Genomic DNA, 14,309 nt, shown 5'->3' with positions numbered 1-14,309 from the left:
CTATGTGACGAGGCCATACCCCTAGCCTTAAACAGCCGAACACCAACGCGTTACCGTCACAACACCAACATGTAACCTGGAGACGACTATTCTGTTTTCTATATACCTAGAGAAAAAAATGCTTCATCTTCCTTTACCAAGGCTGGCTGGTGTCTAAGGGCCACAAACCTCACATCGTCTATAAACACAAGTGCTTCTCTGTACACTGAATGATTGAGATGCTTCTCTCAAACCTAATTTATACCTCATAGAAGAGATATTTCCTTTTTAAAACTTGTCTTGCATCGTTTGCAGGCTTGGTTACCTCTCTGGAATTGAACGTGTACCACCTGAAGATCACCTGCCATCATAGACCCTAACATGCACCTCTTGGAAACCAATCTGCATTTCTGAAACCTGTTCTGTACCTAATTAAAACATATATTCCTTCCTGAGCCTATTCTGTGTCTTGATACTTTATCTATCACTCTGGAGTCTATCATGTACCTCCTGGAAGCTACCTATCTCTCTGCGATCTACTTTGTACCTTCTGAAAGCTGCTCAACCTCTCCTGAAACCTGCTCTACCCTAACTTAACTGAACCTTAAATTTCTGGAATAGTATCTGGTCATTTCCTCCCGCCTTTCCATCTTCCCTCACTCCTCTCATAATTAAATATGACTTCAACATTTCTTGTAACTCACCTGTCGCCTTCTTCGTGCAGGATCTTAGATTCCAGCACTCGGACAGTCTGGACTTTCTTCATGTGAAGTTGTGACAGGCCTGGAACACATCACGTCTTGAAAACTACATTTTGTAAATATGGGGATATTTTTTATTTCACAGTCGTCGATGATTGAACTATACAAGAGATTCTGAAGATAATGTGAGGCTCTTCCCTTGGCACCACTTACCTTCCAGAAGGTCAGTGTGGCGGGTGGCTGGAGTCAGCTTGACATTGTCAGCTCTCAGGTCCACCACACCCAGTGTTGACATCTGGCCCTCCCCGACACCAAACTCTTGCGACGCTGCCTGACATACGAAAACACGTTTGTGATATAATGACATTATTGGAGTGATGTGGCAACACAGGACACGGCATAGTACCTGTACGGTACCTGGATCTCCCTCAACGCCTGCAATAACTCTAGATGACACCCACCATGAACAACTGCTTCATTTGGATGTTCCTGATGCATTCACCCTCCCATAACAACCAGAACACATGTTTACCCCTGGGAAGGATTCAGAAACTATGAAGCAAACGTCATAGCCATTGAAAGATCCAAGAGCTGCAGGGGGTATTAAACACCATAATCATGAGAGGACCAAAGAGCAGCAAGGGTATTAAACATCATAATCATGGGAAGACCAAAGAGCAGCAAGGGTATTTTTTATTTATTTATTTATTTATTTATATATATACAAGAAGGTACATTGGGTTTGTGAGAATACATTGGATAGTACAGTATTTACACTCTTGTAAAGCCACTAGTACGTGCAGCGTTTCGGGCAGGTCCTTAATCTAACAGATAATTTTAAGATAATTTAAGATATTTTTTAATTTTAATTTTTATTAAACACCATAATCATGGGAGGACCAAAGAGCAGCAAGGGTTTACAACCTGTGCACCTCTACATGATGCACCCACCTTGAAGACCTGCTCGGTCCAGGTGTTGAAGGCGCCCTCCTGATTGTTGAGTTCATCCCCGCAGGTCAGCTGCAGGAGGCGGCAGCCCCCAGACTCACCCAGAAGATAGTCCACATATTTACCGAAGGCACAGAAGTTGGCGTAATTAGTCGACCCCAAGGCGAACACGGCATACCTGCCACAGAACGAAGACAATAATCTTGATCAAGGTTCAAGGCTAAAACTGAACTTAAAACTCCAAGAACATGTTCCAAATGAAAATCAAATGAGAAATGAAATGGAAGGGTAAGGATGGGGAGGTAGCGTCAAGCCATTACGACTATATAACACTGGGAAGGGCTCAGGATAAGGATTTGGGATGGGACGGGAGGAAGGAATTGTGCCCAACCACTTGGACGGTCGGGGAGTGAACGCCGACCTACATGAAGCAAAAGCGTCGCTCTACCGTCCAGCTCAGGTATACGCTAATAAAGTGATGGTTGAGACATTTCTAGAGAGTGAAGCTGGTGATAAATGAGAGGTTTGTGTAGTAATAGCTGCCATTTAGTTATGTTGTAATAGCTGCCATTTAGTTATGCTGTAATAACTGTCATTCAGTTAGCCACGACTGTGAACGTGGTGAACTGGCCGGCTCAGTCAGCACGACCCGGGGCTCGTCATATGGGATTTATACCTTGTGGTCTAGAGGCCCAGAGGGGAGTTACGGCTTGTGTCAGGCTCTCCAAGAGAACAGTGCCTGTTCAACCTGAGAGTGAACCTTATTTCATTCAGCAGTGAACGGGCACACTGCTGTCAAGGACGTGAGAGATTGAACCTTAATGGTAAAAGATGGTTTTGGCTGCTTCAGTCACGGAATTTGGAATGATGATGTCCGATGTCTCTACCCCTTAGTTTCCTCACTCATCTGTCAACCTGTAATGTCCAGCCTTGCCCTTGTACGCTTAGCTCACCTCACAGGGTCGCTGACGGAGAGTGTGGAGGTGTTGGCAAGGTCCTCCTTCGACTCCCACCTGCGCCTGAACCTATGTAAGAGGCTGCTGATGCTGCCGCTCCCTTCCTTCCCCTCCAGCACGCCCTTCTCATCACCGGACGTGACGCCGACGGGGCTCCTGCTGGCGGCGGTGCTGCTGTCGACGAAGCACAGTGAAACTGACCTCCATATACACATATATATCTCAAATGTAAAGTAAATATATATGTAATGTTCAAGTTGAGCACTAGACATGCCTGGGGGACATATTCACAGTAATATACCAAAGCAAGCAGAGATTTAATCACTTATACTTACTTTTGGAAGGTGTTGTAATCCTCCCAGAAACTTAACCTGCAGGAAATACACATCAGTATTGGAAAAATATTACCACCACTACTACTAATAATATTAACAATAACAATAATAATAATAATAATCAGGATAAGTCCTGATTATTATTATTATTTAGAGGTAGAATCATACAAACTTTTGATCATGGGGAATGTGCCTGCTGGCGTTCTCCTTGAGGGCGTACAAGCTCTTGACGAACTCCTGAAGTGGTAATGCGCGCGGCGGGATCGTCGAGTGCGACGATGGTAGTGGTGATGGTGGGGGATAAGAACGAACACCCGGAGATTAGAGAGCAGAGTGATAGAAAGAGAACAAATCTAAATTAAGAACAATATTGTAATAATAATAATTCGTTGTGTCGGCAACAGGAAACTTGTGTATACCGGACCAGTGGCAAATTATTTTGTGCAATAACTAAGGCCAATTGTAATAATTTGCCAGCTTCGATTAAAAAAAAAAGGTGTTTTATAGAAAAAAATGAAATGCACAAAATTTGAAAGTGTTAAATTGAGATTAAATTTGCGAGAATAACTAATACATGAACTTTGATGAAAAACAACTAATATATTTAAAAGTGTGAGGCTCAATAGTTAGTACTGCTGGACCCCTCTGAGGACTGAGTCCAAGATGGCTGCCTCGTTGGCTACATCGGCCCTGTGACATGACCCTCATGTCACCCCTAACTCTTTGCCTTTCTAGAAAACGCAATCCGAGCTACTTGGTAGCAACAAGTACCTGGCCGTTGGTTGGAGGTTCACCAGTGCCGGTCGTGGAAGCCACCACCAGGAGGAGCGACTCGTCCCACACGTCCTGGTTCACCTGGTAGTCCGACATGCACATTACCTGCAGGAGTCAGGTGGTAATTAACAATCACCATCGTCAACCACCGTCAGTACAGTGTTAGGTCATATTGGAGAAATAGAGGAAGCAGAGAGTAGAGGGAGGCATGGGATGGGTAGAAAGGGGACAGGAGAAGAGTAGAGGAGTACATGGGAGGCGGGGAAGGCGTAGCAGAAGGGGTGAGAGAGGAATGACCGATTGATTGATGGTAGAAAGAGGATGAAAACGGAGAACTCCCCGAGTGTGTATGGACGTCACTCAAGAAGTGTCTGTACCTTGGAATTGAAGTTGAACTTGAAGACGTGGTTGAGGGAGTGGGCCAGAGACTGTGACCTTCCAGTCTCTGAGGCATAGACAATGGTGACCCTCACTCTCTTGCTGAGGGCCTCACGGTAGAGGACACTGGCGAACACCACAGCCCTACATGAAGCAAGAACGACCCTATGAGCTGCCTGTTGATAACTGCATGTGTGTTTAATGTGAAGTACTTAGGCTATGTCCACATGTACTGGCAGTCTATCAAGCACTCAATAGCAAAATTCGGTTGGAAATCAGTGCTGTACAACTTTATATTTATATTCATCATAATGACTAACAAAATATAATGTAAATAAATAATAATACCCAAAGGTTGTATATGACTTCGTAAATGTTACACCCACAGTGACGTCCCACAGTGACGTCACAACACCAGTCGGTTACAAACAAAAGTTTAACCTACATGGCCACTTTTCTGAAGAGTTTAATGGCGCGGGCTGCCGTGTTCTCCTCGGCGAGGGCGCTGACATGGCGGGCGTAGGCGACCCAGGCGGGCTGCTGATACTCGTAGGAGGGCTTGAGGTAGTAGAGCGACATCTCCTGGTGGAAGACTGGCGTGAGGGCGGCTGAGAAGGGCGGCACGATCCACACCCAGTCCGCCGGACACCCGCCCCGCTCACGGTGTTCGTTCTCCATGAACTGCATGAAGGACTCCGACGCCGTGTGGTGGTCCACCATCGTCACTTTAGCTTCCTGTGTCCACGGAAGCCAAGGAGGAAATTTAGAGACGTGTGAACATTTAGAGGAGTGTGAAAACTTAGAGACGAGGCTTGATAACTTACCTGGAATGAATGGAGAACGGCCTTGTTGATCTCCAAGGCAACGGAGTCTTTCCAAAGCGTCATGTTGGACCTTGTATCCAGCCCCATCCTCTCCCCAACCACCTGTACGCAAAAATAGTTCATGAGGATCAATGGGGAGACACTTGACAAACCGCCGGCTTCCTGTCCACTAGGGTTATAGTAACTACCGGGTAAATTCAGGCAGTTTAGTATCATATAAATCTGATGAGGAAGCATTAAGATAATATAACTATATCATTTGAGAGCGCTATGAGGACAAGGAGCTGGGATATGAGGACAAGGAGCTGGGATATGAGGACAAGGAGCTGGGATATGAGGACAAGGAGCTGGGATATGAGGACAAGGAGCTGAGATATGAGGACAAGGAGCTGGGATACGAGGACAAGGAGCTGGGATATGAGGACAAGGAGCTGGGATATGAGGACAAGGAGCTGGGATATGAGGACAAGGAGCTGGGATATGAGGACAAGGAGCTGAGATATGAGGACAAGGAGCTGGGATACGAGGACAAGGAGCTGGGATATGAGGACAAGGAGCTGGGATATGAGGACAAGGAGCTGGGATATGAGGACAAGGAGCTGGGATGTGAGGGCAAGGTGCTGGGATATGAGGACAAGGAGCTGGGATATGAGGACAAGGAGCTGGGATATGAGGACAAGGTGCTGGGATATGAGGACAAGGAGCTGGGATATGAGGACAAGGAGCTGGGATATGAGGACAAGGAGCTGGGATATGAGGACAAGGTGCTAGGATATGAGGACAAGGAGCTGGGATATGAGGACAAGGAGCTGGGATATGAGGACAAGGAGCTGGGATGTGAGGACAAGGTGCTGGGATATGAGGACAAGGAGCTGGGATATGAGGACAAGGAGCTGGGATATGAGGACAAGGAGCTGGGATATGAGGACAAGGAGCTGGGATATGAGGACAAGGAGCTGGGATATGAGGACAAGGGGTGGGATGTGAGGACAAGGTGCTGGGATATGAGGACAAGGAGCTGGGATATGAGGACAAGGAGCTGGGATATGAGGACAAGGTGCTGGGATATGAGGACAAGGAGCTGGGATATGAGGACAAGGAGCTGGGATATGAGGACAAGGAGCTGGGATATGAGGACAAGGTGCTAGGATATGAGGACAAGGAGCTGGGATATGAGGACAAGGAGCTGGGATATGAGGACAAGGAGCTGGGATATGAGGACAAGGAGCTGGGATATGAGGACAAGGAGCTGGGATATGAGGACAAGGAGCTGGGATATGAGGACCAGGAGCTGGGATATGAGGACAAGGTGCTGGGATATGAGGACAAGGAGCTGGGATATGAGGACAAGGAGCTGGGATATGAGGACAAGGAGCTGGGATATGAGGACAAGGAGCTGGGATATGAGGACAAGGAGCTGGGATATGGGGACAAGGAGCTGGGATATGAGGACAAGGAGCTGGGATATGAGGACAAGGAGCCGGGATATGAAAACAAGGAGCTGGGATATGAGGACAAGGAGCCGGGATATGAAGATAAAGAGCTGGGATATGAGGACAAGGAGCTGGGGTATGAGGACAAGGAGCTGGGATATGAAGATAAAGAGCTGGGATATGAGGACAAGGAGCTGGGATATGAAGTCAAGGAACTGGGATATGAAGACAAAGAGCTGGGATATGAGGACAAGGAGCCGGGATATGAAGATAAAGATCTGGGATATGAGGACAAGGAGCTGGGATATGAAGTCAAGGAACTGGGATATGAAGACAAAGAGTTGGGATATGAGGACTAGGAGCTGGGATATGAAGTCAAGGAACTGGGATACGAAGACAAAGAGCTGGGATATGAGGACAAGGAGCCGGGATATGAAGATAAAGATCTGGGATATGAGGACAAGGAGCTGGGATATGAAGTCAAGGAACTGGGATATGAAGTCAAGGAACTGGGATATGAAGACAAAGAGTTGGGATAGGTCGGAGGGAAGAGAGGGTACACTACCCCATGGACCAAATCATAAAAAATGTTGTGATAACGTAACAAAGAATCCATGCAAACGAACTAAAAAAATAACTAATTGGTAAATATATCCCTTCCCGCCAAAACATCAAAGCACGCAGTTGTCGTACTCAGTGTGCAAAGGTATCGCGTTTGGTATCAAACTAATAATTTTAGTGTACCTGCAGAAGATTGTATCGTTGGGTATCGCATAAGTCCCTAGTGGCAATTTCCGTCGACATGTACCAGCCATTGAAGGGCGCCGCCGGGAATTCCACGCCCCCACAGTCGAAAAGCATGGAGGACACGCCTGGCAGCGCGAACCATCGCAGTCCCAGCTCCCCGAACCAGTCGAACCTGAAAGATGGCGAGGGAAGGTTGTGTGTTTTTCTCTCTCTTCCCAGCACCAACACACGCTAGTGGTGCAGCGCCACCACTGCTCACTCTGGACACTGAAGCATCACCAACACTCACCCTGGGTGGTGAAGCTCCACCTGCAGCACCAGGTCCTCGGGTATGGGGAAGCACTCCGGGTCGCCCGTGGCAGCAGACACAACAAGAGGCAGCACATCAAATCTCCCGCCGGCACCTGTCCAGCCCAGCTGCTGACACACCTGTAACAATACTTTAATAAGTACTACTTACTTAATACTTACTTTAATAATAACTCTACAAAATAAGGCACTTTCTGAGCCAACATGTCAGGGGACCCACAAGAATGAGAGGCAATGACGAACCAGCGGGACTCGACCTGATATTCACCCTGAATGAGTCAGAAATAAGGGAAGTCAAATTTGAAGCCCCCATAGGAATGAGTGACCACAGTGTATTAACATTTAAGTATCTGGTGGAGGTAGGGATAACCTATCCAAGGATGGGAGCGGAAGGGAAAAGACTGAATTCCCGAAGAGGGAAATACGACGAGATGAGGAACTTCCTAATGGGAATACCATGGAAAACAAAACTCAGAGAGAAGACTGTATAGGATATAATGGACTGTGTCACCTAGAAGTGCTAGGAAGCTGCAGACAGGTTTATCCCGGCCTAAAAAGGAGAAAAATTAAAAGCAACAGAAGAATCCGTGGTTCAATCAGGAATGTAATTTAGCGAAGCAGTTGAGCACAAGTACATGGACAAACTACAGGAACAACAGAACACCAGAGAGCAGGGAGAGATACCAGAGGGCCAGAAATGAGTACCTCAGAGGAGAGAAGCAGAGACAGTATGAAAATGACCATCGTGAATAAAGCCAAGACCCAACCAAAACTGCTCCATAGTCACATCAGGAGGAAAACAGCAGTGAAGGAACAAGTTATGAAACTGAGAAAAGGGGAGAACAGATACACATAGAATGACAAGGAGATGTGTGAAGCACTAAACAAAAGATTCCAGGAGGTCTTCACAAAAGAACAAGGAGAAGCCCCTGCACTAAATGAGGAGGCGGCAAACCAAGCAAACTTGGAAGAATTTGAGCTCACCAGTGATGAGGTCAAAAGGTGTCTGTTGGAGGTGAATGTGACAAAGGCTGTTGAACCTGACAATCTCACCATGGATGCTAAAGGAAGGTGCAGAAGCACTAAGTTTGCCACTCTCTATGGTGTATAACAGGTCACTGGAAACAGGAGACTTACCAGAAAGTTGGAAGACAGCTAACGTAGTCCCAATATACAAGAAGGGTGACAGGCAAGAGGCACTGAACTACAGGCCAGTTTCCCTAACTTGTATACCATGCAAGGTGATGGAGAAGATCGTGAGGAAAAGGCTCGTAGAGCATCTGGAGGGAAATAACTTTGTAACACACCACCAGCATGGGTTCAGGGATGGTAAATCGTGCCTCACAGGGTTAATAGAATTCTATGACCAAGCAACAAAAATTAGGCAAGAAAGAGAAGGGTGGGCAGACTGCATTTTCTTGGACTGTTAGAAAGCCTTTGACACAGTACCCCATAAAAGGCTGTTACAAAAGTTGGAGCAACAGGCAAGAGTAAAAGTTAAGGTGCTCCAGTGGATAAGGGAGTATCAAAGCAACAGGAAACAGCGAGTAACTGTGAGGGGGGGGGGAGACATCAGAGTGGCGAGATGTCACCAGTAGAATCCCACAGGGCTCTGTACTCGGACCCATCCTGTTTCTAATATATGTAAACGACCTTCCAGAGGGTATAGACTCAGTCCTCTCAATGTTTGCTGATGATGCAAAAATTATGAGAAGAATCAAGACAGATGAAGATAGACAGAGACTACAGGACGACCTGGACAAACTGGAGGAATGGTCTAGAAAATGGTTACTATGGTTTAACTCAGGAAAGTGCAAAGTAATGAAATTAGGCGAAGGGAACATAAGGCTGAACACAAGGTACCATCTGGGAGGTGAAATTCTGCAAGAGTCAAATAGAGAGAAATATCTGGGGGTCGATATCACACCGAACCTGTCCCCAGAGGCCCACATCAAAAGGATATCATCAGCGGCATATACTAGATTGGTCAATATGAGAACTGCCTTTAGAATTTTGTTTAGGGAATCGTTCAGTGAAGGATACCACTTATGTCAGACCAATCCTGGCATATGCAGCTCCAGTCTGGAGTCCATACCTAGTAAACACAAGACAAAGTTAAAGAATCAAAGATATGTCACCAGACTCGTTCCGGAACTGAGAGGTATGAGCTACGAGGAAAGACTAAGGGAGCTAAACCTCATATCCCTGGAAAACAGAAGAGTAAGGGGAGACATGATAACCACCTACAAAATTCTCGGGGGAATTGACAGGGTGGACAAAGACAAACTCTTTAGCGCGGGTGGAACACGAACAAGGGGACACAGGTGGAAACTGAGTACCCAAATGTAGACATGATAGAGCCCAGTAGGCTAAAAAAAATCTGTACCACAGTTGATTGACAGTTGAGAGGCGGGATCAAAGAGCCAGAACTCAACCCCTCTCAAGTACAACTAGGTGAGTACCTGGTTACAGTTGTGTCCACTACATCCTTTATACATTCCACTACATTCGCGTAACGTGACTGACCAGGGTACAGTGACTGACCAGGATACAGTGACTAACCAGGATACAGTGACTAACCAGGATACAGTGACTGACCAGGATACAGTAACTTACCAGGATACAGTAACTTACCAGGATACAGTGACTAACCTGGGTAAAGGTGGTGTAGGCAGGATCGCCAGTAACGGAGCCGTCAGCGTTGGTGTAGCCAGCATAGCAGATCATCTGTGGGTTCCACACTCTGAAGTCCCTCTGCCCCGCCCGCCGCGCTGGGAACACTGTTATGGCCGACCTGCCGACCAGACAAACACCAACATGGACCAAACAGCAAGAGTCGTGCTGACCTATGCCAGGCAGGTCTTATTTCTACCTAGTTGTAAGTGGGGAACTTAACTCAGGCAGGGTGTAGGGCTGAGGGCGAAGCTGGCAGGGTGTCACACTCTGAGAGAGAGAGAGAGAGAGAGAGAGAGAGAGAGAGAGAGAGAGAGAGAGAGAGAGAGAGAGAGAGAGAGAGAGAGAGAGAGAGAGAGAGAGAGAGAGACAGAGAGAGAGAGAGAGAGAGAGAGAGAGAGAGAGAGAGAGAGAGAGAGAGAGAGAGAGAGAGAGAGAGAGAGAGAGAGAGAGAGAGAGAGAGAGAGAGAAAGAAAGAGAGAGAGAGAGAGAGAGAGAGAGAGAGAGAGAGAGAGAGAGAGAGAGAGAGAAAGAAAGAGAAAGAAAGAGAAGACTCACCTGATATTTCCACCATTGGTGGAGTATTTAATGTGGTTACAGAGGGCTTGGAACATCTGTCTGGGCGTGGTAACATCTCTTGCATCAAACACCTGTAGAAGAGTCACTTCTAACATTACCTTATCTTCACACCCCACACCCTAACACAGGCTTTAGGTTGGGTTCGGTTACGTTAGGATAGGGTTGGGTTAGGTTAGGATGGGTTGGGTTAGGTTAGGATGGGTTGGGTTAAGTTAGGATGAGTTAGGTTAGGTTAGGATAGATTGGGTTAAGTTAGGTTAGGTTAGGATGGATTGGGTTAGGTTAGGTTAGGATGGATTGGGTTAGGTTAGATTAGGTTAGGCTAGGATGGATTGGGTTAGGCTAGGATGGATTGGGTTAGGTTAGGATGGATTGGGTTAAGTTAGGTTAGGATAGATTGGGTTAGGTTAGATTAGGTTAGGTTAGGATGGATTGGGTTAGGTTAGATTAGGTTAGGTTAGGATGGATTGGGTTAGGTTAGATTAGGTTAGGATGGATTGGGTTAGGTTAGGATGGATTGGGTTAGGTTAGGTTAGGATGGATTGGGTTAGGTTAGATTAGGTTAGGTTAGGATGGGTTGGGTTAAGTTAGATTAGGTTAGGATGGGTTGGGTTAGGTGAGGGTTTGGTACACAAAACCACCCGACTTACGTACAAGAATTATAGAAACAGCCTAAACTCCTTTTTTTACTTTGCGCTAAATTGTATAATCTGAAACTTCTTTGAGAGAGAATGAGACTGGTTTCCCCTTGAGGAGGGAGGGGGGGACTATCCTCAGCTGACGATATAACTCGAGGCCAAGTAAGTTTATTGAGACAACAACACAGATCTCAAAAGGATAGAGTGAGGCAGGTCAGGATAGGCACAACCTGCCTATCCTGACCTGCCTCACTGGGCGGCCAAGGTCGGTCCCAACACCTTGACAAACTGGACGAGGCTATTAACACACATTGTTGCCAAGGCAAAATATATATATATATATTTCTTGTTTTTTGGGCCTCGCTTCAAATTATGCTATTAAGATTTTTCTAGTGTAACTGAATAATAATTTACGTTTTTTTATGAATTTGTATATGTAAATAGTGTACACCCGAAACTCTGTGCGTATTAGTGGCTTTAGGTATTGTATGTACTAGCCTATTCATAAATCCAACATTATGTTTGTAACTCATCATCTATGTATATACGTTTCCTGAATAAAAATTTGAATTTTGAATTTACTTGCCTGTAGTCTGTTCCACTGAATCCTGCCGATGCACCTGGGGGCGTTCCTCCAAGCTTGTTTGGCGCCAAACTGGAGCTCGTCCTTGGTCAAGTGGTAGGTTCCGGCCCGGGCCACACTGGCCGTCACCTCCTCCCACCTGGCCAGGTGGCCCTCACACTTGTACCTGCAGCACCACCACCTCCTTCACAACCCCTCGTAATCTTATAGTTCTACACCCTGTAGTATTATCGCTGTACCCTACATGAATACAATATCTCAGCTGCTGAAATTCAAGCTTCTTTACGCTCTCATACCAATATTGTTGACATGTATTCCAGCTTAGGAGCGTAAGCTAAAGTCAGAAAGAACTCAGACTCCACTTACAGCTTCAAGGAGGTGTAGTAGGCATCGAGGAAGACCTGGGCTTGCTGGAGGACCTCGGAGGGTGACCTGGGAGTCGAACTGGCCCGTCGAGAGTTGGACAGTGACCCGCCACACACCTCACCCGTACACACACCCGGCTGTTAGCAACACAATAAGTGTCTTTAGGGTGTATACTGTCGACCTTGAGGTGGTATGATACAGGTATGTTAAGATGTGGGGGGGGGGGGGGAGTACGAGGCCAGGGGCCAGATTCACGAAGCAGTTACGCAAGCACTTACGAACCTGAACATCTTTTCACAAACTTTGGCGGCTCTGTTTACAATTATTAAACAATTAATCAGCTCCGAAGCACCAGGAGGCTGTTTATAACAATAACAACAGTTGATTCTGAAGTTGTAATGCTTAAAAACTGTTTAATATATGTAACCATAGCCGTCAAAAATTGAGGAAAGATGTACACATTCGTAAGTACTTGCGTAACTGCTTCGTAAATCTGGCCCCAGGCTTATTGTTCAACCTCTGGAGGGTTACTAAGGTCACCACAACAGGTTTCTGACCAACCAGCAAGTACACTTTAGTCCTAAACATTGTCCAGGACTTAATTATACTCGGTGTATATACAGCGAGAAGCTGGGTACACCTGTATGTGTATACGATGTTATTGGGGGGGGGGGTGTTGACGTACCTGTGTGCTGTCAACTTGGAGAGTGTCAACAAATTCTCTGTTCTTGGCATAATTAGCCAGCCGTTGGGGTTTGTTGACCGTCTTCGCCTCCATCTCGGCGTCTCTCTGTCAGGCAGATTAAACCAAGTTGGACCGAGAACAACGACTGCACATTGTTAGCTCAGAGTGACGGCAGGTTAGGTTGTGTTAACCAACTGTTTACATCTGGAATGAAAGGAAGGAAAAATGAATTGTCAGGGGAAAGCGCCAAGTCAATATGATTATATAGCACTGGGAAGGGGTCAGGATAAGGATTTGGGATGGGACGGGGGGAAGGAATGGTGACCAACCACTTGTGGACGGTCGGAGGATTGAACGCCGACCTGCATGACGCGAGACCGTCGCTCTACCGTCCACTTGGTAAATTGAAAAGTTCATGGTGGAACTGTCCCAATGTGTCGTAAGCTGGGTGTACTCACCTAGTGGAGCTGCCAGAGTCGAGCATCTGCTCCTAAGCCCCGCCTTTCGACGTTATCGATCATTAGTTCAATACAGTGACTTTGTCAATCATATTTTTATCATCAGATTTATATATAAAATTGTGTATCGAATTGGCTTCGACACCATCGTTATGTCAACTTCCTTTGAAATCCTCATGAAGCTGCTGTTATGAACAGGAGCTTCACAAGTGTATATATATATATCATCTGATAGTTTGTTTACAACTTTGGATTGAACTCCATCCACATCCGGGGCTCTTGACTCCTTGACTGCGTCAATGATCTGACAGTTTTGGACGTATGCGTCAACATTTTAACTTATTTTAATAGTTTGCATCCCGTTCGCTAAAAGAAAACGGTAACCGTGTCGATTCCCAGGAGAATTTTGTATGTCGTGATCATATCCCCTTTGAGTCATCTCTTATTCAATCTTGTAAGGTTCCATAGGGCTTCTGATGTGGAATTCTGAACCTTCAGTCAATTGAAAGGGTTCACGCGGGCGCTGCAAACTTGAGAATTGGTCTAACGTACGTAATGTATAATGTTTTGAAGTTGTAAGAGCGGACAATCATGGCCTAGAGACACTGGGGCCGTGGGATGAGGACCTTCGGACATGAAAAGTCAAGAGTTTTGTGTCCTTGCTTCATAATGGTATTTTTATCAAATCACATCATTCTTTGGGCCACACGTGATTTGATAAAATACCATGCCCAACATTACCATCAGAGTGCCGGCGGGATGATGGGGAATTAGCCTCGGCTACCATCATCTTTTGTCCGGTCGTGATGGTCGAGTGGTTAAAGGGTCCTGTACACCAGTTGGAGAGTGCTCCTGGCAGTATGGGTTCGAGTCACTTCTGGCGTGTGAGTTTTTAGTTGCATGTATGCCTGGGGACCATTCAGGCTTGTTCACACACACACAC

The 14,309-nt window shown here is 46.3% G+C and overlaps 1 protein-coding gene across 2 annotated transcripts in view; it reads right to left on the bottom strand.

Annotated features, from left to right (window-relative positions):
- LOC123754516 (nitric oxide synthase, salivary gland) overlaps positions 1-14,309 on the bottom strand; it is a 32,693-nt gene that overhangs the window by 15,689 nt on the left and 2,695 nt on the right. The window contains exons 2-18 of one of the 2 annotated variants that reach the window (XM_045736985.2): positions 12,909-13,112; positions 12,224-12,360; positions 11,861-12,023; positions 10,616-10,707; positions 10,037-10,178; positions 7,365-7,504; positions 7,073-7,247; positions 4,896-4,997; positions 4,517-4,806; positions 4,071-4,215; positions 3,691-3,798; positions 3,092-3,156; positions 2,920-2,955; positions 2,582-2,758; positions 1,632-1,806; positions 894-1,011; positions 684-762 (exon numbers count right to left, since the gene is read on the bottom strand). In XM_045736985.2, the coding sequence (XP_045592941.1) occupies positions 684-762; positions 894-1,011; positions 1,632-1,806; positions 2,582-2,758; positions 2,920-2,955; positions 3,092-3,156; positions 3,691-3,798; positions 4,071-4,215; positions 4,517-4,806; positions 4,896-4,997; positions 7,073-7,247; positions 7,365-7,504; positions 10,037-10,178; positions 10,616-10,707; positions 11,861-12,023; positions 12,224-12,360; positions 12,909-13,001 (2,237 nt within the window). In that variant the 5' untranslated portion in view covers positions 13,002-13,112. Of the gene's footprint in view, positions 1-683; positions 763-893; positions 1,012-1,631; positions 1,807-2,581; positions 2,759-2,919; positions 2,956-3,091; positions 3,157-3,690; positions 3,799-4,070; positions 4,216-4,516; positions 4,807-4,895; positions 4,998-7,072; positions 7,248-7,364; positions 7,505-10,036; positions 10,179-10,615; positions 11,796-11,860; positions 12,024-12,223; positions 12,361-12,908; positions 13,113-14,309 lie in introns of those variants that run through there. The other variant, XM_045736984.2, reaches the window with a different exon arrangement.

The sequence above is a fragment of the Procambarus clarkii genome, chromosome 18, assembly GCF_040958095.1.
Source record: "Procambarus clarkii isolate CNS0578487 chromosome 18, FALCON_Pclarkii_2.0, whole genome shotgun sequence".
Taxonomy (NCBI): domain Eukaryota; kingdom Metazoa; phylum Arthropoda; class Malacostraca; order Decapoda; family Cambaridae; genus Procambarus; species Procambarus clarkii.
This window is presented reverse-complemented; position numbering and strand designations above follow the sequence as displayed.